General features: G+C 34.4%; 1 protein-coding gene across 1 annotated transcript; it reads left to right on the forward strand.

Annotated features, from left to right (window-relative positions):
* Positions 1-949: 949 nt before the first annotated feature.
* LOC131078142 (beta-galactosidase 8) lies at positions 950-23,582 on the forward strand. Its single transcript, XM_058015819.2, has 18 exons — positions 950-1,193; positions 2,075-2,170; positions 2,368-2,480; positions 3,017-3,083; positions 3,497-3,589; positions 7,803-7,946; positions 8,346-8,434; positions 8,593-8,698; positions 8,901-8,988; positions 11,178-11,296; positions 13,928-14,092; positions 14,825-15,012; positions 15,227-15,330; positions 16,750-16,859; positions 16,989-17,099; positions 17,380-17,490; positions 22,655-22,863; positions 23,094-23,582. The coding sequence occupies exons 1-18, from the start codon at positions 1,020-1,022 to the stop codon at positions 23,209-23,211; spliced, it is 2,205 nt and encodes a 734-aa protein (XP_057871802.1). The 5' UTR covers positions 950-1,019; the 3' UTR covers positions 23,212-23,582.
* The last annotated feature ends 428 nt before the right edge of the window (positions 23,583-24,010 follow it).

Below are 24,010 nucleotides of genomic sequence, written 5' to 3' on the forward strand. Positions count from 1 at the left end.
TTAATTTAATAAAAAAACTATTAAATAATAACAATATAAATCATTTAATATCTAACTATAAATCTAAAAACAGTTTTTTATTAAATATATCCAATATGCTTTAAAGATCACCCGTTTAATTATAAAACAATTCACAAAGTTTGAACAAGAAGATTAGTTAAAAGAAAAAAGAAAAAAAACAGTCAAAATTTGAACTCCTTTAAATCTTAAATAAGAGATTAGATTAAGCTGAGTTTGACTTCCTCTCAACGGTCTCATTAAACTAAACAAAACCCATTAGCATTAGCAGCAAATTGGTTCTTCCTCCATTAAAAAATCAATGATATGGGTCCTGCTAGCATTTAAAGAAAGACCATGATATCTTGACAAAATCTTAAAACAGTAAACATTGAATGAATAAAGTTTTACAGTGTTTTCTAATGCTTAGGCAACAAATTTGACAATGGTTACTTCACTGACTCAATTTTCTATGAAGTTAGTTAATGCAAGACCTCATCACAGGCAACAAAATATTGACAAAAAGTTCAGTACTTCACGGACTTTATTTTCTCTAAAGTTAGTTTACCGACCACTTGAATGGATTGCTTTCCAGTACATTTTGGCCAATGAATTGCTTCAAGTTTCTATACTGTATGAAAATACTGCTATACTTATAACAAGGAAAATTTTGTATCACGCAAGAAAAAAACATCCTTCTCATTAACCTTACTTAAACATTCAGCATGGCATTGAATGCAAACTTTAATGGTGAGATAACTATGAGTGGAAATCACACGTATGTTTCGACGGAGTTACCCAGAAAGTAATCTTAACATAAGCCAAAAAAGTGCACAGTAATCCACGTCCCTTGGCCGGTTAGCAGGCCGAAATCGGAAAAGAACACACAAACTTGGCATGTGAACAAATGAGTCTTTTTCCCCCCCTGTTTTAAAAGAAAAACAAACCGTTTTACGGAAAGAATATATATAGGAGATGAACTCGAACCAAATATTGCATTCAGTCAGCTGAGCCTCAGAGCAATGGCAAACATGGGCAAATTCCTTGCTATTCTAGTTTTTACATTAGTGTGCAACTGCATATTCAAACAATGTGCAGGTGATACTGTGAGTTATGATCATAGAGCCTTAGTTATTAATGGGAAAAGAAGAATTCTCATCTCAGGGAGTATTCACTACCCACGAAGCACTCCAGAGGTGACTATGAATCCTGCAGTGCATGAATTCGTATACTGTGTATAAAATTCATTCTTCTGGATAAAATCTGTGTGTTTTTGTTTTAAAAATCTATATTGGTACTCAGTTTGGTAGTTTATTTGGTAGTTTATATAGCTCAGAGATTTGATGCTTCTGCAGAAGGGGTTAAAATCGCATTTTTTTTGAGTTAAAAAATGCTGGTAGTTTTTGTTTTTGAATATTGGGTTCTTAAATTAGTATTGAAATACAATTTACTTAAATTTCTATATGTTTTATGCCAGTTATAATTTTCAGAGAATTCGTGTTTTTTTAGTCATATACTTGTAGTTTGAAGTTCTTGGCAATGTTTTTAAGTGTTAACTAGGACTATTGACCATATCGGTCTTTCGAATCTCTGAAATGTATCATTAACCTGTACAATTCGATATATCTTTTGTATTTGTAAGGCTGCTTCTGTTGTCGCTGCTACCCCTTCATTGGAACGTGTCCTGCAACTCGGAGTCATAGAACTGATATTGTTATAACTGGCCTTGATATTCAATCTTTATCTTTCTCCTTATTCATGTAGGCCAGCACATGTATCTGAAATTCTCTACAAAGTGAAATTGGTATTAATATTCAATTGTTTTTATATTTGCTTTAACATTTTATATTTTTTATGTTCAAAATTGATGAATTGTGAAAGGAAATACTGTTTGGCAATTTTTCATTTGCAAATGTCTTACTTGCAGAAAATGTCAAATTGCCATCTTCATGTATTAGCCACAAAAATTATCATCATTCAGCAGTCCATATTTATGGAAAAGAAGCTTCACGAATGACTCTGGAGATACAGGATTGAATCTTATCGTTCCTAAAGTTTATTTGTTTGTTTGTTTTAGATGTGGCCGGGCCTTATCCAAATAGCGAAGGATGGCGGTTTGGATGTTATCGAGACCTATGTGTTTTGGAACCTCCATGAAAGTATACGAGGCCAGGTAGATATACAATTTTTTATATTATATATATTTTCTGGGTAGAAAGAAGAAGAATTAATACCCACAAATGACCACAGTGGTTTACTGGGACGGGAAATTACATTCGTATGCAATATAATGTGACAGGTTACAGAGAACTTTTAGCATTTATCCGTACTGCCTTTAATGCTGATTATCCTCTTCCTATTATTATGCAGTATTATTTTGGGGGAGAATATGATTTAGTGAGGTTTGTGAAAACGGTGCAGCAGGCAGGCCTTCTTGTGCACCTCCGCATTGGTCCTTATGTGTGTGCAGAGTGGAATTATGGGTTTGTCTCTTTTTTTCCCTCTCTTTATTGTTCAAAGCACATAAAAATACAATAGGAAGGACACTAAATCCAGAATTCTAAATAATTCCTTGATTACAAAGAATCTTTCGGAAATGTAACTTTAATGATCTTCTCATATTATCTAACTCGTAGCTTGCCTCTTTATTTATGCTCCTCAAGAAATTGCCTCATTTTTATCGGGGTACACCCTGCTTTTGCATGCCCACCTGTCTCCACATTATCATGAACAGCCTGGGCAATTTTAACTGCCTATTGTACCTTTACTTTATTACACTTTAAGAAGACACGTTCTGTTCTCATACTGACCTCAATTCATATGAATTGAGTTAGTTGTTAATTCTGCATTGCTATTCACTTACTCTGATATCTAAATATAAAGGTTCTATAGCCTGTTTTCAATGAATAGAGATTGTTTCTTCTAAAATTTGATCAGTTTCATCTTCGAAGTTTTATGAACTGCAGAAAGAAAAATCCTTGATTTTCTAGGCTGAACACTAGACTCTGACATGATACAGGGGATTTCCTCTCTGGTTGCACTTCATTCCAGGAATTAAGCTTCGAATGGACAATGAACCTTTCAAGGTTGGTCAGCAGTTTTACTTTCTTGTGATGTGAATTTCTAGATGTACAGTGCTTGTCTGAGAAGAGAATTTAAACATTTATGTTGAAGATTCTTACATTTTGTTTATCAAGATACCTCTTGGTGTGAATACAAGACAACCAAAGTATCACAGGGGTACAATACCCAACCTTTGTCATCTGATATGAAGAAAACTGACAGAAGTTATTCATGGTGCTGTGCATGTTTGTGTGCTTATTCATGGTGCTGTGCATGGTTTGTGTGTTTGATTAGTTGCTCAAAATGTGGTTTCAGTTTAGTTTTCTGCTAACTGGAGTTTGTTTCTTATTAGTTATTTCATCAGTCATTTTGGAAATGTATCTATATACAATCTTCAATCTCAGGATCATAATGTCAAATTTCTTTTATTAAACAGAGAGAGATGCAGCGATTTACTACAAAAATTGTGGATATGATGAAGGCAGAGCGACTTTTTGCATCCCAAGGAGGACCTATAATCTTGTCTCAGGTCTATTATATTATCCTCCTCTCTTCTCTCTATTCAAGACAAATACCAAGTACGTTACAATCTAAGATTAAAAGGCATTAATAACAAATTATAAGAGTTTTGAAGAATGTATACGGAAAGAACAAAGGTACTTAATAGTATATATAAAATTTTCAAGGTCACGAAATACATATGATTAGAAGTCAGCATTAAACAGATGAAACTTAAGTTTGGAAAATTTTATCTTGAGAGCTAAGAATCTATAATGTACTTGTATGATTTGTATCCAGACCTTCTAGGATAAGGTGAAGGAAATCAAATAACAGTTTACCAAGCAGATCTAGAAAGATGGGATGATACTCTATGGTATAGGTATGAACAACAAAGTATTCAATAAAATAGAGAAGACAAGAACATAATTACTATGTGAGAATTCTCCTAGTAATTATCACAATAATTAAGAACACAACAAAATAGATGGGGTGGAGTGTCTTTATTGGAATGTAATTATATACAGAGTCTTCAAGATGCAATTCCAACACTTAATAGATATGAAATATACTCAATCATGGAGAACTGAGAGCAACTGAATATAACATTTACATTTAGATATTTGAAGGGCTAGGTGTTACATTTTCTGACAATGGTCAGGGTATCGATTACCATCATAACTTAAGTTTAATTAGCTCGTGCATTGTGAATAATGCCCTTGATATTTTCTTCCCCTTGAGTTTTCAACATTCTCAAAATTCCATATTGTTCAATTACTTGGAGTGGTTGATGGAGCAGACTGAGTGGCAGCTCAAGGGAATAATCTGAAGATAATAAATAAGGGATGCATATAATTTGAGGTAGAAGGTAAACCAATGGCAGTGTATTTTCCCTTAGCTTTTGATTTTCCTCCTTACCTTACCTTACATATTATCTTTAATTTGTTGAAGTCTTTGATTTTCTCTACCCTGACTTTTTAAAGATGCCATTGCAATACTCTGTCATCATTGATCTTTGCTCCATCTCTATTTCCTGCTTGGGATACCTTGAAGCATGCAACTTTCATTTCAAGATCCGTGATTGAAAGCATAATCTTGTAGGTTCCCACTTTTCATGGTTTTGTGGTAATGGATTGTCGCATGTCCTCTCCAACATATGTGAGTTTAGATTTTTTTTTTTTTTCAAAAATGACATGTTTTAGCATGATTTGACCCTAGATATTTGATGCTGCAAGTTGGGAAATTTAATAACATAGGTCCATGATTGTACAAATATTTACAACTTCTTATTCCTTGGTGTTCCTAGGGTGAGGATGACAAAATTGGAATGTTTTTGGGATGGTATGAAAAAGTAGGCCTTTTTATTGGGGATTACATCTTAAAGAACAGCTAAAATTCAAAATATAGGAAAGTATTATGTACTACATGGGTACAATGCTTAAAATTAAATATGACAATGTTTATGAAGTAAAAGAATTTGAAAGGTATTAATCATCCATAGGTTTATAACATTAAAGCTTAAAGATCAAGTACTATTCTTAGTAGATATAGGAGTAAACAGAGACAGGATGCAATGCAGATCCAGTATAGATGTACATTAAAATTTCAATATTTTCAAGTTCATTATATCATGGTAAAGGCCCAAAGGGTACAAAATATACATTAAGAGTGGTAGTATTTTTACATAGCAATTATAATGTTTATATTGGTGTATCATGCAGTCTTCTAGGATATCTTATTAGAATTGGCCTCTAAGTCACTCCCTATATCAAATTATGACTCACCCAATGAGACCCCAACCATAACCTCCTAGACCACCTCCTCATCAATCCATCTAGTACCTTTTGGATTTACATCCCAACATGTAGCTGGAGTTTGTTAATGCTTAAGAGTTTGTTGACTTGGAAGTTACAAGACACTTTGAATCAAGAGGAGAAGGAAGATGCACCATAAAGTGAAGAATTTTGTCCTTTAGCGCTCTAATCTGCTGCCCCAATACCAAACGACATCTGCATCCTTCACAATGAACCTTGCAATTGTAGGATGAATGAATGAGAATATTTTATAACCTTTTTGGAGTTTTCTTTTCGCTTTTAAACTTTACTTTCCCTCCTCTCTCCTCCTAAGAAGTCCTTGTTCTTTTACTTTACATTTCAATTTTATCTTTTGATACTCATCCCTTCATGGTCTTGCTCTTGGATGACTTGAAACTTGACACAAGGAACCTTATGGACATGATTGGGCATGGGAGTTTATAATTTTGTATTGATAACTTAATTCTTTACTGATTTTGGCTGCCATATTCTACTTGCATACACTTTTGCCATGTTTGCAACTTGAAAACTTGTCATTTAACTCACAAGTGGATCATCCAAGGTCCTTGGAACACTTTTGGTTCTGTTTTCACTTTGAATGTCAAAGTCATTCCATATGCCTTTTTTCAGTGTCAAAAAGCCACTTTTTCATTTTAATTTGATGTCGAGCTTTGGTAACTTAAGTGAAAAGTGTACTTTTATTTTAGTTCATTGATTTTTATCACTTTAGAGAAAAAATGCTTCTTAAATCGCTTATGCGTTTCATTTTTTTGTTGACATTGAAAAGTGCAAGCAAATCATGCATTATGTGAATTTTTTGTCTTGTGACATGACACAAAACCCGCTAGAAATGTGCCCAAGCTTTTGCGAGATATTTTTCAGTGATCTTGGCCCTCTTAACAATATTTTATCTTTCTTTGGCATGTGCATGCTTTTTTATGACTTGAAATTGCTTTCAAGTACCTTGTCTTCACACAGCATACTGTGGAATCTGTAACATTCAGTTGCTTGACTGTAGACTGAGTTGAAGTCTCCCCCTTGTTTGGAATAGATAATGCTGAATCTAATGTCAACCACAATCATAGATAACACAGCCCCCAAGTAAACCCCCCAACAGCAGTCCCTTCAGATCCTCTGGAAATTAAAGATGTTAATCCCTGTGTGCCTAATTTACAAAGAGCTTACTTATCCTTTGTTGATTCCTTCAATAGCCTGGAACAGAATGAGTGCATTCAGAAGCTGATGAACAACTATCAGCAGCATCAGGACCAAACCATTGAAAATACTTTAGTGTACAATCCTATAAAAAGATTTGTTTCAGAGACCATGCAGAAGAATCAGGACTACAATAATTATGCTATGAGACATGCTACCCAGGTGAGTAGTTACTGGTTATAGCTCAATTCAAGCTCCTGATTTCTACCTCACAGCAAAGGAGGTTCACATACAAAATTGAATGAAGTCCTCATTCAGGGCTCTGAATTGAACTCGTAAAATAATTATTGGGATATTGATTCATTTTGCCAAGTCTATATCATCCCATTTTTGCAAAATTCAACATATTTTGTAATATTGATGGTAATAGTGGTGAGAAATACTAGAGATATTCACTTAGTGTCTTTGTCAGATCACAATATAGAAACAATAATTCTCTTCTATTCTATGCTTTATTTATTTTTATGGTGTATAAAATGATAACGACCAAGAAGTTTCTCAATGATGAACTTAAATGGGGATTTTCTAGCCTCTAAAGTATAAGCAAAGGCATGAAATTTATGGATATATTTGCACATATGAACTCTCTTTCAATTTTTATTTTATGCAATCAGCACTGTATGTTTAACTGTTGAATGTTTTGGTACACCAGAACTTGTTTCATTTTCTTAATCAGGGATTACATGTAAAAGTAATATAATAAAAATTTCAAGTGTTTCCTTAAAGTGATCGAGGGACTTTCAGAATCAACATAAAACAGTTCAATTGCAGTTGTCTTTTTTATTTTTTGTTAATAATGATATTCATTGTTCAAAGTATGGAAATAACGTGAGGTAGTGGATATCATTTTTGTTGTGTGAAGTACGACTTGGTTTAATATAACATATAAATATTTTTGATGATAAAAAATATTCCATGTAAATAAACTAGTAAGTACAGATTTTTATTTTTTGCATCACTTTTATGATGGAAGTGTTTCTTTATCAAGGAATCTACTCTCATTTAATTATGGAACATAAGGTTTACACAATATTCTTCTCTCTCATAGTTGTTGACTTACAAATTTGTAATACCGTCCACACTGATTGAATTCCTGATCCAAAATTTATGCAATATACAAGTTGCCTTGCTAATCTCTGCACACAAATTTCTTCATTTAGTGAAAAAGAGTATCTTGATCATGTTGAGTCCATACACTTACTACATTCATTGCAGATTGAGAATGAGTATGAGCTTGCTGAATATTATTATGGAGAACCTGCAAAATCATATGTCAAATGGGCAGCATCTATGGCAGTTGGACTCAATACAGGTGTCCCTTGGGTAATGTGCAGACAAGAAGATGCTCCTGATCCAGTTGTGAGTGTCGTTCCACTCCTTCAAATTCATTTTGTAGCTCTGAATTACTTTTAGCCTTTCATTAATGTAAATTTTGAATGTTATGGACCTTTTCGATAAAGGTTTTATTTCATTGGAGTGCACATTTGAATGCAAGAGTAAATTAGCTTCAACACTAGCCAAGTAACATGAGTATGAGAATGACTAAGAGTAATTATTTATGATATTAGTCCATTTCCACTACAATGATTATCGAGGATGGAACCTTCACCATGTAACCAGCCACAAAGCACTTTCATGTTGAACCACACAAATCTTATCCAATTAATTAGGAGGTTTTATGCTAATATAAAAAGTTATACTGGAAGAGCTACAAACACAAATCAATTCAAATAATACGGTGATATATTGGGATTGCAGATAAACACTTGCAATGGTTTTTATTGTGAAGGATTTACTCCCAATTCTGTTAAAAAGCCCAAAATTTGGACAGAAAACTATGTTGGCTGGTACGTATAGACTGATATACAATCCCAAAACTTTAAATAATTAATGTAAAAGTTGTGTCAGTTATTTCCACTTATCTTCAATATATAGGTATATTACATCCTTTAAGGTATATTAACTGGAACTTTTTGTTAACATATATTAGTGATTTAATTTCCAGGTTTCAAGCATTTGGTGGTGCAGTACCATATAGGCCTGTGGAGGATCTGGCATTTAGTGTTGCACGCTTCTTTCAAAAGGGTGGCACTATGCAGAATTACTATATGGTATCAATTGGTTACATCAGATGAATTTGTGGTTATAAAATTAAAAACAAATTGTGGAAAAAAGTCATTTTTTTGTCAAAAACAATTAAAATGTGTTATGTGAATCATATGAGATACCTATTGGAACATGCAGCGTTAACAATTTAGGCCTCTTTCATTGACGTTATATGTAGAATTAATACTTGAGTTGCACAATTTTCAGTATCATGGAGGAACCAACTTTGGTCGTACAGCAGGAGGCCCCTTTATTGCTACAAGTTATGACTATGATGCTCCCATTGATGAATATGGTATGTTGTTTTTTCTGGATAAGGGTAAAAGATTAATTATATCACTATAAAACAGTGTGAAATTGCACATAGATCCATTGTGTTAAGAGCTATAAAGGTGGCCATTCCAAAAACTAGAAATGACTCCATTACTAAACCATCTGATAAACCGGTTGGTTAAAATCAGATGTTTTCATCATTTCAATCCACAAAGTGTATGCCACATATACTTAATATAAGTAGGGATATCATTGATGGGATTAGGGGCCCCAAAAAAGAGCTTGCTAGGAATAAACATGAAATATCAACTAAAATTATGTCACATTAGATGTCAACTGGCCTAGCATTTTTTATTAGGAGTTGGGTGCAAAGGGTTCACTATGGTCCCCACATGCAACCACTAGGTTTAATACCCCCAAACTATGTCTGCGGAACTATTGTCAATTTTTGTACATACTACAAATTGATTGTGCGGGTCAAATAGGAGATCAATCCATCAAATAGATTCCGACTAGTACCTAACAACTTATTGACTGTACCATCTAAAAACTTACCTCCTACTTGTGGCATGCCCTCACTACAGATTTCACGTTACCCCTGTTCCTTTCTAGTCACACATTTTGCTACCAAGCTGAATTCTGCCTTTGGAAACTAGATGTCTATGATGTCTACGAGGAAGCAATCATTTTAAAGTTTTTTTTGCAGCAGAATTTTTGGGTGGGTTTGCATTATTTTTCAAATGCCTACAGCTACATGCTGCCCACATGTCTCTTTCTCACAGCCTACATGTGCAAACACAAACAAATCAGAGTGCTTCAGTTCTAACTTTTGTACCAAAATTCTCAGTCCTCACCCTCTCTCCTTTGGTGTGTTTCATGCCACGGATGTTCCCCCTCTCCCAACAATAGACTAGGCTAAGGAATATAACCAACTGACCAATAGACTGGGCTTTGTTACCATTGATTGATCAAAAGTAGTAGCAATTACAATGCAGAATCACCTATTGATAAGACAAATTGGCAAAACTTCCTACAATATAGGAAAAACTCTTTAACAACCTACAACCATGTGCCACCTTTAGCGCAAGAAAATTTACACCTCTACAATGCTAACAATAGAAAAATATTGTAGGCATTTTTACAAAAAATGTTAAGTTAATCTAATAGGATGAGGATTGGGGTTTTCAGAGATACAACCATATATAAATTCAAGCATAGTAAATGAAAATTTCTTTTGAGTAACTTTATCCATGTATAGGTTGCTCACTAATCAAAGTTCCAATTTTTCTTGGAATATCAGGTGAATAGGGGGCAGGCCCTAGACTCTAATCTAGATAGTGGAAGGTCTAGATTTTTTAGATGAATCAAAACGAGAATTCTAGGGTAGTTGATTCAACACTGCCTTCACTATAGAATAAGGCTCTTCATCGATGACCATATGCTATTGCAGTTAATCAATATCTTGAAGCCTTTCATCAACCAAATTTGATGTGATAGTGCACTTGGCCATATTCGTGTAACTTTTCCTATAATTATAGTTCTTGAGAATATTTCAAAATTGTTCTCAATTAGGTCTTCCTCAAGATGTACAACAATGGGGCATAACTCACCTTGAAGTTGGTTTCATAATTTAGATGACAGTGCCACCATCTGCTAGCTCAAGAGAGGGATCTTTCTAGGATCTATTCATTGAGTCTGCTCATCTTTTGGGATTGAATCAAACCCTCTTGTTTTCCACCAAATGTTGTGATGCACCTAGGGGCAAGCACAGATTTGAAATTATCTGCTTTCTAATTCCTGGTGTCATTCTATTTTCCTTGATTAGGTACACTGCCCCTTTGCTTGGATTTTATCAGCATCACCATCTTAATCTTCTCTCACTCCTCTTGCTTGAGCTTCCTTGAGGCTTTCCTATATTTTGTCACTCCTTCAGTTTTGTACTCCTTTAATGCTTTTTCACTATATCTTTTAAGTCCCATATCTAATCTATTTTACATTTTCAAGGTTGATTGAATAGCTATTATTCATGTTTTCTGATATACAATTAAGTAATTAACTATAGGACTGACATCTTTTTTTTATTACAATAATAGAAAATATGAACAAGCAAAGTAGATGTTTGAGTTGCCTCTTATCCATTTTTAATTTTGTAATACAAAACCTGCTATAGTTTGAATTGAAGATTTATATTTCTAAATCTATTTCCTGCAGGAATGGTGAGGCAACCAAAATGGGGGCACCTTAAAGATCTACATAGAGCTATTAAACTTTGTGAACCAGCTATGATAAGCTCAGATCCTGAATATCGCTATCTTGGACCTGGTTTAGAGGTTTATTTTATTTATATGCACATGACTAATGTTTATAGTAGTTTTCTGCAATTGGGGATAAGATTGTTCTTTTATATTTTTGAAAGTGGCAATGATGTGAAGTTGTAATGAGAAATTTTTTTGTAGATAACATTTATCTGTAACTGTGAATTTAAAACCACCCTAGCGATGTATACATAAACAGAAATATAAATATGATTGCTCATGATTAATCTTTGTTGAACAATTATGGCCAATTATACGAGTGTTGTGAACTGAAGAAAATTGACAATAAATATACATAAATAACATGTTGACAGGTCGTATACTGATGTTACCTTTTTTTATTTGAATCCTTGAACAATCCAAGGGAAATCACACCAGAACGGGACATTCAATATTTCGTGGGAATAATGAGTTTGCATTATTTCTTACTGCTGAATAGTAGTTAGTGCATTAGCAAAAGGAAGTTGTTTAGGATATCAGTTTAGAAAGATGGTCTAATGTCAAACATCCATAAAGACACTAGAAACAGAACCATAGTGATGGAATTTTATTATTGGATTTTGGTGTTTTGAAACCATGGAAATTATAAAATATGAATGAAAGATTGATGAAACTAGAGGGCGAATCTCTTTGGATCATTACAATGTATATTTATATTAAAATTGATGTATTTATATATTGGCCCATGTTGTTCACTTTGGAGTGGTCATCTACTTACTCAATTTGTAGAGTGTTTATGGATCATTGGCCCCCAGCTTTGGAGACTTTGAGTCGATACTTATCTGTAGCAACCTAGAAATGGAAGAAATTGAAGATAGGTTGGAAGAATTCCTTGTGTATCCTATTACAACAGAGAGAACATGAAATTCAATGTCAAATCCTCTAAAAAACATCTTGGCGATTCATTTATATAAAGTGGATCTAGTCTAGTTCATTAATGTTGTTAATTATCAACTAGAGAGAACTGAGGCAATGAATAACATGGATAGGATGACTAATATTTGACCAATGTGGGAAAACCATCCAGACTATCAACTCCTCTCTTATTAGAGAATGCACAAGAGAGAATCATTAAGATTGTGAAATAGGAAGCCAAAGTTGCTCCATATTTGGATGACACCACTAGAATTGAAGACATTCCATTTCAACCATGGGAAGGGTCAATTGGTAATAACCAATGCACCAGATCTGCCATTGCAACCTCAATTCTTCTCCAAGTTGGTCCCTTCAAGAAGCCCACAAGATAAGTCACCCCAAGCTTAGGATCTCTTTTACTTTGAAAATTATTTTTGTTTGCTTGAAGCACATGTTCCCATCTCATAGGAATTTGAGAACTATTTTATAGATTTTTTGTTTCACAAATTTCATTTTGGCATCTTTAGCTTCTGTTAGTTATAACTCTTGGGAAGTTTACTATAATGGCAGAGGTCTTTTTCAGCAGCCTTTCTATCCAATGTTTTTTGTTAACATTTCACCATTTCCTTGATATCAGTCTGATAGACAATCAGAGTTTCTAGTTATGTTTTCATCATAATGGCTCTCAGACAAATGTATTAAGTCACAATTCAAAGTGTCTAGGTTCAGATGATCTCAGTGAATTCCTATCTTTGTTCCTTTAGTAATTCCTCGTTGTAACCTGCTTTTCTATCTATAGGACAATCCATGACCTTTTTTCAAAGAAAACATCTAATTATAAGTTTCATTGAAGAATACAAGCGGAATAGTTACAGAATTTGAAACTATTTATTTCTTAGATTTCTCAATTTTGGATATGTCTTGTCACTTCTTGTGCTGATGCTCATGCTCCATCCCAAACACAATGACTCGTAATGATTTTCGTATTTAATTGAAGTCTTACTCTTTGAACACATAAGAAGAATGGTTATTGTCCAAATGGACTTTAATCACTTTAATTTTCCTGTCACTTGTGGTCACATCACCAGCCCTTCTCTCTATGAGCCTGCTCAAGTTTAACTGGATGCCAGGTAGGCTGCTCATTAAAAGGAATTTATTGCTGCTGGAGAAAGAAGCATTGGTGTCCATCCCAACCTCTTTCAAAGCCCTGCTGGAAGAAAAAATGGCTAACTTGGGTCTATCTATGCTTGAAATTAGTTTTCCACAGTCCATGAAATAGAATGCAATTTTTTGGGGTAAACTGTGAGTGTTTATTTGATCAATGTTTCAAATCACACCCAATGATTCATCATCCTCTTCCTAATGATGAATAATTGCATGTGATTCAAAACATCGATCAAATAAACACACACAGTTTAACCCAAAAAAAATTGCATTCTTCTTTAGTGCTCATCATTATGAACATTGTAAACCATTTGAATTTCTATGTTTTTCTTTCTATTGTTTTCTTTATTTTTTTAATGTAACTTGAGAAATTCTGATCTGTAGCTCTTGACAATCTGATGTCCGTTTTCTCTGACATGATCTTGAAGTGCTATGACTTACTTACCAAAGTCATAGCCATTTGGCTCCTGGACTTATTTTTGCTATTAAAGGACAAAAGAGTTTTAGACTATTCCCATCTTAGTAATATAAGTTTCCTACATCAACAATATAAAAGGCAATTTATATGTACTTTTTAAGTCAGTATATTGAAACAAAATGATTTGTAATGCATTCATTTGTTTGCAGGCACACCTTTACTACACAGACTCGGGAATATGTTCAGCATTCATTGCCAATACCGATAAGACAAAAGATTTAACTACAACATTTAATGGAAACACTTATAGCTTACCTGCATGGTCTGTGAGCATCCTTCCGGATTGTAAAAATGTTGTCTTCAATACAGCAAAGGTTAGCACTCAGACTTGAAGTTGAAATCACATTTATGTTGTCCTCAAATTTATTCAAACTGTCTTAATTTTCTTCAAAGTAATATGCATTAGCTTAATAATGACATTACCTGGATATCATTCGATATACATCATCATGTATATAAATGAAAGTAGTATTTTGAATAAGAAAGAAAAATTTGAGATAGATCATTATTACTAAATTTCCTATTGTCCAGGACTAGTAAAGAAGCTTGGTGTCTTTCTACTTTATTAACCTATTTAACGATTCATTGTATATTAGGATGGTTTTTTTGAAAATTTAAAAATCTTGAATGCTTTATTCAAAACTAAAAGTAAGAGTTGTGGAACTCAGCTTTCTTGCAGATAATAAAGAGTAAACAGTGGAAACAAAACTGAAAACATTATATTTTTATCCCCAAATTGTAAGATGTAATAAGAATGTCAACGTGTTCAAAATGACATGAAACTAATGTGAATCCTTAACAGATCAATATCTTTTTAACAAACTACAAAATAAAGAATATAAAAATTGTGAAGTGTTTCTTGCTAGTTGAAGATATCTGCTTATTGTGTTTATCAAAAATGTAGGAATCTTAATCGTATTATGTTGATTGTTTTCTTGTATTTTTGTGAAAGCAGGAATAAATCATGGTAAAGTTTGTTATAAAAACAAAATGGCATTGGATACTACGTACACATATAATGCATATTTGCTTTTCCTTTGGTGTAGGTTACCACATTCACCACTTCTGCACAATTGGAATTTGTGGAGAGCACTAGTGGGACAGTAGGCCCAACATGGAAGTGGTACAAAGAGCCTATAGGAATATGGGGGCCTAATGCATTTACAAAAAATGGTCTAGTGGACCAAATAAATATGACAGGCGACTCAAGTGATTACTTATGGTACTCAATAAGGTAAATGCATATTGGATTTGCATCCTCCATATCTTTAATTCCAATTTGCACTCGAATCAACAATTATTTTATCAGAAATTAGCATTGTTTATATATTTTTAGCTTAAAATGTATTTTTGAAGGTTTGAGAATTACACAGCTTAAACAGATTAGATAGTCTTCTAGTTACAATGTCATTTTATTTTGATTTTTAAATGATATTTTTTCTTGACAGTTTTGAAGTTACCAGTGATGAACTTGCTGATGGCACCTGGCCATTTCTAAATGTCAAGACATTGGGACATGCACTGCATATTTTTATCAACAAACAGTACATAGGTAATCAACTATTTTTATTTCTCTCATGTCAAAATTTGCACATATTAACACTACAGAAAATTTGGAATTTTTTAATTAATGAATTTTACCTCAACTTACAATTCTACAAAATGGGATTTTTTTAAAGGCATATTAAGAAATCTTAAGAAGATATAAGTTATTAACCATTTTTTTCAAGAGATAGGGATTGGTACATTGTCTTACGTAAAACTAAACCAACTATAAGAAATGGATGTGTTCAAAATGTTTTCTACAGAGAGTCTTGTGAAAATCAGCAAAATTCTGAGACTCTAGAGGTATCTTTCAGGCTCGGTGAGTCAGCCAACTCAAGGCAGAAAACTGTGTCTGACTTGGCGACAATGAGAAATACTTAGGGGTTTCAAAACTACGGTTTAAAGAAACACTTACCAGGTTTTTTATCCACTTTATCTTGACAAGTGGTGTTTGGCAGTTTTTCTTCAAAAGGTTGTAACTCTCAAATCTAAGTCATTGTGAGGGAATTCCAGGGCACTAGGTTTCAGTTTCTCTCTTTTATTTATCCTAAAATGGACGTTGGGTTTACTAAACCATTTCTTGGATTTAGCCTATCTACAAACAGATAGTGACATATTAGTTAGACCATTTCAAATGGCACATTGATGTTACTCAGGTATTTCATTCCTCCAACTCGTGTATCAAGAATTGTGGATCCACATCTACTTTGTATTATGGTCAATCTAATTCTCCTTGTTTGCAGCCTTTAATATGGTTCTATTGGAATTTACTTTGTTCTACCATTTTGGACACCCTTAGCCCATGAGTTCACCCTATGCATATTATTAGATCCTAAATTAATCCTACATCACTGGTAGATGTTGATGCTGGTGTTTTGATTTTTCGAGTTAGACAAACATATGATTGTGGTTTGTTTTCTGATTCTCACCTTGATATACAACATTCGTCTTCATCTTCTTATTGTTTCCATTGGCAAATCTTTCACTTTCTTGGATAGTTCCATTTGTCCTTGCCTTTTATGGCTAGGTTTTACCCACCTTTTGGCTTGCCCCTTTTCCGTGCTTCCGTTGTTCCTATTTCAGCATCTTGGGTTCATTTCTACCATAACACTTTTTTATTGCAACTATTTCATATGTTGAAGTCTGATTGATCTAGTTTGGTCACTCATAATGTATACATATCTTACTATGTTTACAGTTGAACAAAATACTTAACATGCAATTATAAAGAGGGAAAGTATGGCTTTAAATACTCTACTCAAAGCCAAAAGTTGTTGATTAATTTTTCTATAAGAAACATTATGTGTAATTCGAACAGATTGGGAAATAATATTGTGCCTTCTTAATAATTATTATTTACGATGATAATATCAGAATTGATTACTTTGAAAACATGCATTGTCTTATTGATAAAAATTACTTGCAGGTACTGGGACTGGTAGTAATTCAAATCCAAAATTTACCATGTATAAGCCAATATTTGTAAAACCAGGAAAGAATACATTGGACCTATTAAGTATGACTGTGGGCCTAAAGGTTGATTTCTTTTCCTATTCTATCTCTAACTTAAGTAAAATTCCCATAGAATCATCTTTATCTCTGCAATAAGTCTTTTTTCAACTTACGTTGTTCCTAAATGCTAACTTTGTTACATTTTTGTGGAAGAATATTGGCCCATATTATGATACAGAAGGTGCAGGAATTACAGGCCCAATTACTTTGAAAGGCTTGAAAAGTGGTACACAAGATCTTTCAATGTGGCAATGGACATATCAGGTTTTCTTCTAAATGTGATTACCTTCTATAAAAATTAGAAGTATCCACATGATCATGAATTTTAGGACTAGAAAGGAAAATACACGTGGCCATCATTTTGTGCCAATTCATTGCGCCTAAGTATTTCACAAGAGAGAATTGCCTTTTCAATCCAATTAGAACTTGCACTTATGTCACACTTATGTCACATGTACAAAAATAAATTCAATATTTATCAATATTTTTATTGATTTTGATTAACTGTCTCATTCCTAGAATCATATGTTTTTTCAATTTGTAGATTGGATTGCAAGGTGAGCAACTCGGTCTCTATCGTGGCGATAGTGCAAATAGTAGATATTGGACTACAGGATCGAACCCACCCATAGCACAGAGTATGATGTGGTACAAGGTTAGCAATCAATTCAATTTTGCACTTCTCAATTTCCTTCGTGAATATTTACAAGAATTGATTTCAGCTGACTAGTGCTATTTCTATGTTAGATAAAAGGTAATGAACAAATTTAATTGCCAATCCACTTTTCCCAATATCATCTTTTCTGGTACTTCTTTTCCCTGTTTTTGTATGCAGAGAGACTAGTTTAAGCAATTGGCGATATTTTATAATTTTAAATGATCGAGACAACAAGAAATAAACCATTACAATGTTGTAAATCAATAAGCAGTGTTGTACATGTTTTTTAATAGTTTTGTTGCAATATAGGTTACAAATTTGAATATCTACTCTCTCTCATCATGTTTTTCATGTAGTAATTGAAAATATTCATACATATTATATTATCTCCTTATTATAAGTTAACCTTTCAAATACCTGATATAATTGACCTAACCATGTGACTGAACCTAAAACACCCCTCCATCTATATGTAGGAATTACAATAAATCACATACATCATTTTCGGAAATCGCCATCCATCAACAATCTGCAAATAGAACATTTGCCTCGAATGACTAGATTAAGAGTTTTAAATTTTAAAGGCATCTATAGGCAATTAGTAAATAAAGAAATCTTCTGGGGAAAAAAACTTAAACTATTTTCATGGTTTTTTTCCTAGAAGCTCTTATTTTTTCCATAAGCTCTTGTTCTCTACAGTGTATTTGTCAAATGTTTACCAAATAATTGACTTTGAAAATACTTCGTCTTGCAAACTTGTTATGTCATATTGTCTAGCCACCTTATTGGAAAGTAAAATATTCACACCTCACATTTACCTTAACAATCTATCCAACTCAGATAAGGAATCTGTTACGATGCAATCGTACCTACTATTGTTTTACAACTTGCTTGGAAAAACAATAATCAATTATAACAGCAGAAAAAAAATAGCACAGTATAACTGCAAGGACACTTAACTATCTTTGTAGTTAACATGAACATATTACAAATTTACAATAGAGCAAGGATATTTCAATGTCAAAAAAAGGTGATCATGCCTTCAATGATGGATTTATATAACAATAGTAAACTTGATTAGTTAAGGTATTCTGACAACTATTCTACCCAAGCACCCACTGAGCTGCCTACAACTGAAACTTACTTTCCCACTGCATAATTGTGTGCCTAAATTTAACTACAATGAATTTATCACTCGTATCAACCTTTCTATTTTTGGCTTCACTATAAAACAAGACACCTCACCATTATCTATGTCGGTCAAGTTGGTGCTCATATAAAGAATGGAGTCTATGTTTGTTAAGAAAGGTGTCTCAACCTTGCAAAACATTAAAATGCAACTTTTGGGCTATAGAGGTCTTTTTTGGCTTTGAAAATCATCCAAGCAGTCTTTAACTAGCTAAAGCAGGTTATGGTTACATTGATCTCTTCAAGATCTTCAATTTGAAAAAATAGGCTCAAACAATTTCTTGGATTAAAAGTTATGACTTCTAGAAGTTGAACTCCCACATCACAAATGTAAGACAATTATAAGAGGGAGTTACACATGTTGAGCAACAACATTCACCAACCTATGACATGTCAGAAAACATCTTTGGGGGCTTTGATTCAAACAAATTGGAGTGCCTAAGTTGGGAGGATAACTATGACATGTTATGACAAATTCTTACATTAGATGTAAGGAATATGCTATATTTAGCATAAGGACTCTTGGGATTTGGGTGTTGAAATTTGACTGGGGAATTTGGGTACCACTTTTGGGTGGTATTATCTCATGGCTTTGTGATTTCCCTTTGGTGCTTTCATGTATTGGTTTCTCTATTTATTGGATGCTTGGGATAGAGTTTGCATAGAATATTTATAGGTATGTGTTATCACAAAAGCTTGCACCCTTGCTGAGCTATCAACTTAGCAACCTTGTGAAACATGGAAACAACCCCGAAGTGTGGGACCTTGCGCAAGGGGTTGAATCTCCGGAGAAGGCCGGCTTCCTTGTCTATCTAGGTGCAGGTGTTGAACCAACTCAACACTTCAAAGCTAATTCCTAAGCCTACCCTAACAACTTGCAAAGGAAAAGAGAAGAGAGAAATTGCTTGAAAACAAAGGGAGGCGATGCACCAAGAAGAGATAGTTCCTCTCCCTACCGAAATGACACAAGTAATTAACTGAAACACCCTGAAGATGCACAACTTTCAATTATATGAGTAACCCCAATGCATAGATGAAGGTTAGAATCCACTGAATGCCAAGAGGGGAGAAGAATTCCCACAAGTCACACTCAGAAAACCAGTTAACACAGCATATATGAAGAGAAAGAGCCACAACATACACCTATGATGAAGGTAAGAAAGCATACACAACATATATAGGTTGAAAGAAGGCAAGAATAGAGATTTTCAATTATCATAAGGCCAAAAGCTAGTCTTACAGTTGTAGAAATGCAAAAAATATGAGTCTTAAAGAGAAGAGAAGAGCATAAGAAAGCTCAAGGTAGTAGGGAGAGAACCCTTTACAATGAGGCTTAACAACCTTATATAGAAAAATGGGTTACAATGGTGATCATGACCCCTGCATGTCAGTCTGGAGGTACAGGGAAGTGCATGCACTTGACTTGTACATGCAAGCAACCTAGCCATACCCACAAGGGCAATCCTGAGAAGGTGGATTGACTAACCTTCCAAAGTCAGGCATGACATAGGTCACCAAGCATGGGCCCGTATCTCCCTTGATGGAAATCCTACCAAAAACATTAAATGCACCCCCTGTGGCTCCACAAAAAAAGTGCATAAGTCACCAAAGCTGTCGGAGCATTTAAAGCTTTGAGTGTCGATCACACCATTCGGAAGTGTTGCAAGTCAGGAGTAGTTTGGAGAACTTCGGAGACCGAGGTCATCCTAGTTGGGGAACTTCGGAGACCGGGGTCTCCGTAGTTGGACAAGGAACTTCGGAACCTGGGGGTTCCGAAATTCCGGGATTGAAGACTAAGGAACTTCGGAACTTGGGGGTTTCGGAGTTCCGGGGTAGAAGACTTAGGAACTTGGGGAACTTCGGAGATCGGGGTCTACGTAGTTGGACAAGGAACTTCGGAACTTGGGGGTTCCGGAGTTCTGGGGTAGAAGACTTAGGAACTTGGGGAACTTCAAAGACCGGGGTCTCCGTAGTTGGGGAACTTCGGGGACCGGGGTCTCCATAGTTGGATAAGGAACTTTGAAACCTGGGGTTCCGAAGTTCCGGGGTTGAAGACTAAGGAACTTCGACACCTGGGGGTTCCGGAGTTCTGGGGTTGAAGACAGAAGAAAAGCTAAGGGGAGGAAGGGAACTTTGAAAACTTGGAGTTCTGGAGTTCCAGAGTAGGAAAGAAAGAAGCTAAGGCAAAAAAACTCGGAACCTCGGGGTTCTGAATTTCCGGGCTAGAGGAAGAGAGGGCCAAGGAACTTCCAACAAGACAACACTTCAAACCATGATTTCACTGCTTTTCTCCTTGATCAACTGGGCAGCGCTGGTCCATGGAAAATATCTCTGATCGGTTCTTACTGATGGACCGAGGGTGTCATAAAATGACAACAGTATGTTGTTAGTATTACTCCAAATCCAAGAGTTGATGTTGTCTTCTATGAAAGCTCCTTATTTGGATTGTATTGTAACAAATATTGTTATTGATTAATACATCGGTTTAGTGTTTGGAAACTGGGTTCTTTCTTTAAAGGGTCTTCTCAAAATACATCATTGTGTCATGGTGGATGGTTTTATTTTATTATGCTGTTTTTTCTTACAATTTGTTTTTGATGAGCAGGGTCTATATTACCATTTATTGCAAATTATTTTAAAATGTATTTTCTGTTCATCTCTCGTGTTAATTAGTGTAGGAAGCATTCTGCTCCTCAGCTTCCTTTCAATACTACCCCTATAATTCTCATTGTCAATATTTCCACAAAATAAAACTCTCTTGTTTGCCAGAATAGCAAAAGCACTCAAATTTTAGTTTGCCAAATCTCATACATATAAAAATTTGGAAATTCAATGTCCATGGATTTTCTCTTACGGTCCAAATTTTTTATTAGCACTTCCAAGACAAAAACGTTCTTCCAATATATTGTGTTTGAAAAAAGTTGCACTTACCTATTCCAAAACCAAGTGGGAGGCCATTTGTGATCTAAGAAAATCATTTACTTTCTTAGTTTAGAGAAATCATTGTGCATTTGCTGTAAATGAAAGAAAATTAATAGGCCCTTTCAACCTAATTTGCTCCATATGGGAATGGACATATTTATAAAGATTCAAATCGGGAAGAGTTCATGATAATATTATGATCTATCATATAGTCATCTCTATATGTTTCCTTAGTTTTCTGCTGTTTACTTCTTTAATTTTTCACACTTTTCAGGCTAGGATATCCAATGCTCCCTTTCCAAGACTGATGTGACTGACTGAATTTGGTCCTCAGCCTCATTTGGCTAACAACAAAGGTTTTTTTGTAATATTCCCAAAAGTAATTTAATACTTTTTCCATTAATAAAACAAAAGAAAATCATTTCATGACCATTAGAACATACACTAATACCATAAACTTGCTTACCCCTTGTATTACCGTGCCGCCTTCTGATAAGTTATCAGTTTTAGGGTAAGGTCTCATGGAGGGGGGCTTCCTAAAAAAATTGGTGGGTGCTGCTGAGATTTTTTAGGAATATTTTAAAGCTGGTGTCCCAGGATTTAGACGTGTAGATCAGCTTAAAAATTTAAGCCCTGAAATTTAGGGAAGTTGGTGATCTCATGAAGAATGTTGCAAATAAAATTTTAATAAATGAACACCATTTTCCTTCTATTTCATTTCTGGCAGGAATCTAAAATAGTAGCTAATTGACAAGTGGCAAAAAAAATTCTTAAGTTAGTGGGGCAATTTCTAGCCCCACACCAATTGCACCTACTGAAATATGCAGTCCTAAAATGTAGGGGCTTCTATTTTTCAGGAAGAGATTCGAAATTATCGTGTAGCATAAATTTTTTTGATTCATGGGACCTCCTGCTCCATTAAAATAGATCTTGACACCCCCCTCATGGGACCTTACCCTTATTATACTTGGCACTTTCCTGCATTCATATATAAAATATAATTTTGTGAAGGATATCCTCTTATTTGCATTGTTTCGAATTTGAATTCCAGGTTGAATTTGAAGCTCCAGATGGCAATGGTCCAGTAGTTTTGGACCTTATAAAAATGGGAAAGGGTCAAGCCTGGGTAAATGGACGTAGTATTGGACGTTATTGGCCTCTCTACCTCTCTCCAAACGATGGCTGCAGTACATGTGACTATCGAGGAATGTATAATGAAAACAAATGTTTGAGTAATTGCGGCCAACCTTCTCAAAAACTGTAAGAAATTGACATGATTATTCTTTTTTTTCTGGTACTTTATAGGTCTCGGTTCATTTATTTTGATGGGATCTTCATAATTCTATTATCTTGCTTTTTCAGCTCTTGAAGTTCCACCCATACATACAACTGTAATTTGATGTAATATGAGTAGCACTGATGTAATTTTCTTAAGCATGAACAATTGTATGCTTTATTTCTTTCTTTCTGACAAAAAACCTAAATTCCAGGTATCATGTTCCTCGTTCATGGATTCAGTCTACAGGAAATGTATTGGTGTTGCTTGAGGAAATTGGCGGTGACCCAACCAAAATAAAAATTCTTACTAGATCTATAGCGCCGCTGTAGAAAAATCTCCTGCAGTGGAGGCGATTTGCAGCTGATTAATTTACACCATCAAAATTTCCACAAAATTTGTGTATCAAGCTCGATTTATGTAGATCAACTTAATAAGGAACACTATCATATCAAAATGTTATTGTTCCATATATATATTTGTAATTATAAAGGAATACTTCCCCAAGGATTAATATTTCCAAGGATTTTACATCAAAGATGTAAAAGACGACCCTAATGTACATCCTTACACCAAGTTTGACGTTTACATCTGCTCAAATAATAGTTACTATTTATCATATGGTTGCGCAAGGTGACCATAAAGATGTTCAGAGATGTTCAGATCTTTGGTTTGAATAAAAATTACCAATATTTCAAGATTTTCCAGCTGAATTTCTGGAGAAAGTCTTTTGGCGTGCTTTCTATTCTAATATCTGTTGATATCCTTTGCTAATTCTCAAAACATGTTTCAATTTAATTTCATTATTTGCTAATTGGTCAGCAAATTTTTTTTCCAAAATTTTCTACCTTCCAGTATCTGTAGCTGTGTTGGTACAACAGCGTCTTCAACAAGATATAGTATACCCTACCAGAAAAATAATTTCAACCTTTAACAGAAGTCATAGTCTACGAAAAGTTAAACAGAACGATAAAAATAGAAGAAATGTATGATAAGCCTATCTCTCTGTGACCTCGATTTCAAAGGGAAATTTATTTTTGTGTTCCATCAGATTAATCTGCAGCCTCAAAAGTTTGGCCTCTTCGAATAGTACAAATTCCTAGGCATCAAAGTTCCCTTCTCTCTCATTAC

This window comes from Cryptomeria japonica, chromosome 7, assembly GCF_030272615.1.
Source record: "Cryptomeria japonica chromosome 7, Sugi_1.0, whole genome shotgun sequence".
NCBI classification, from domain to species: domain Eukaryota; kingdom Viridiplantae; phylum Streptophyta; class Pinopsida; order Cupressales; family Cupressaceae; genus Cryptomeria; species Cryptomeria japonica.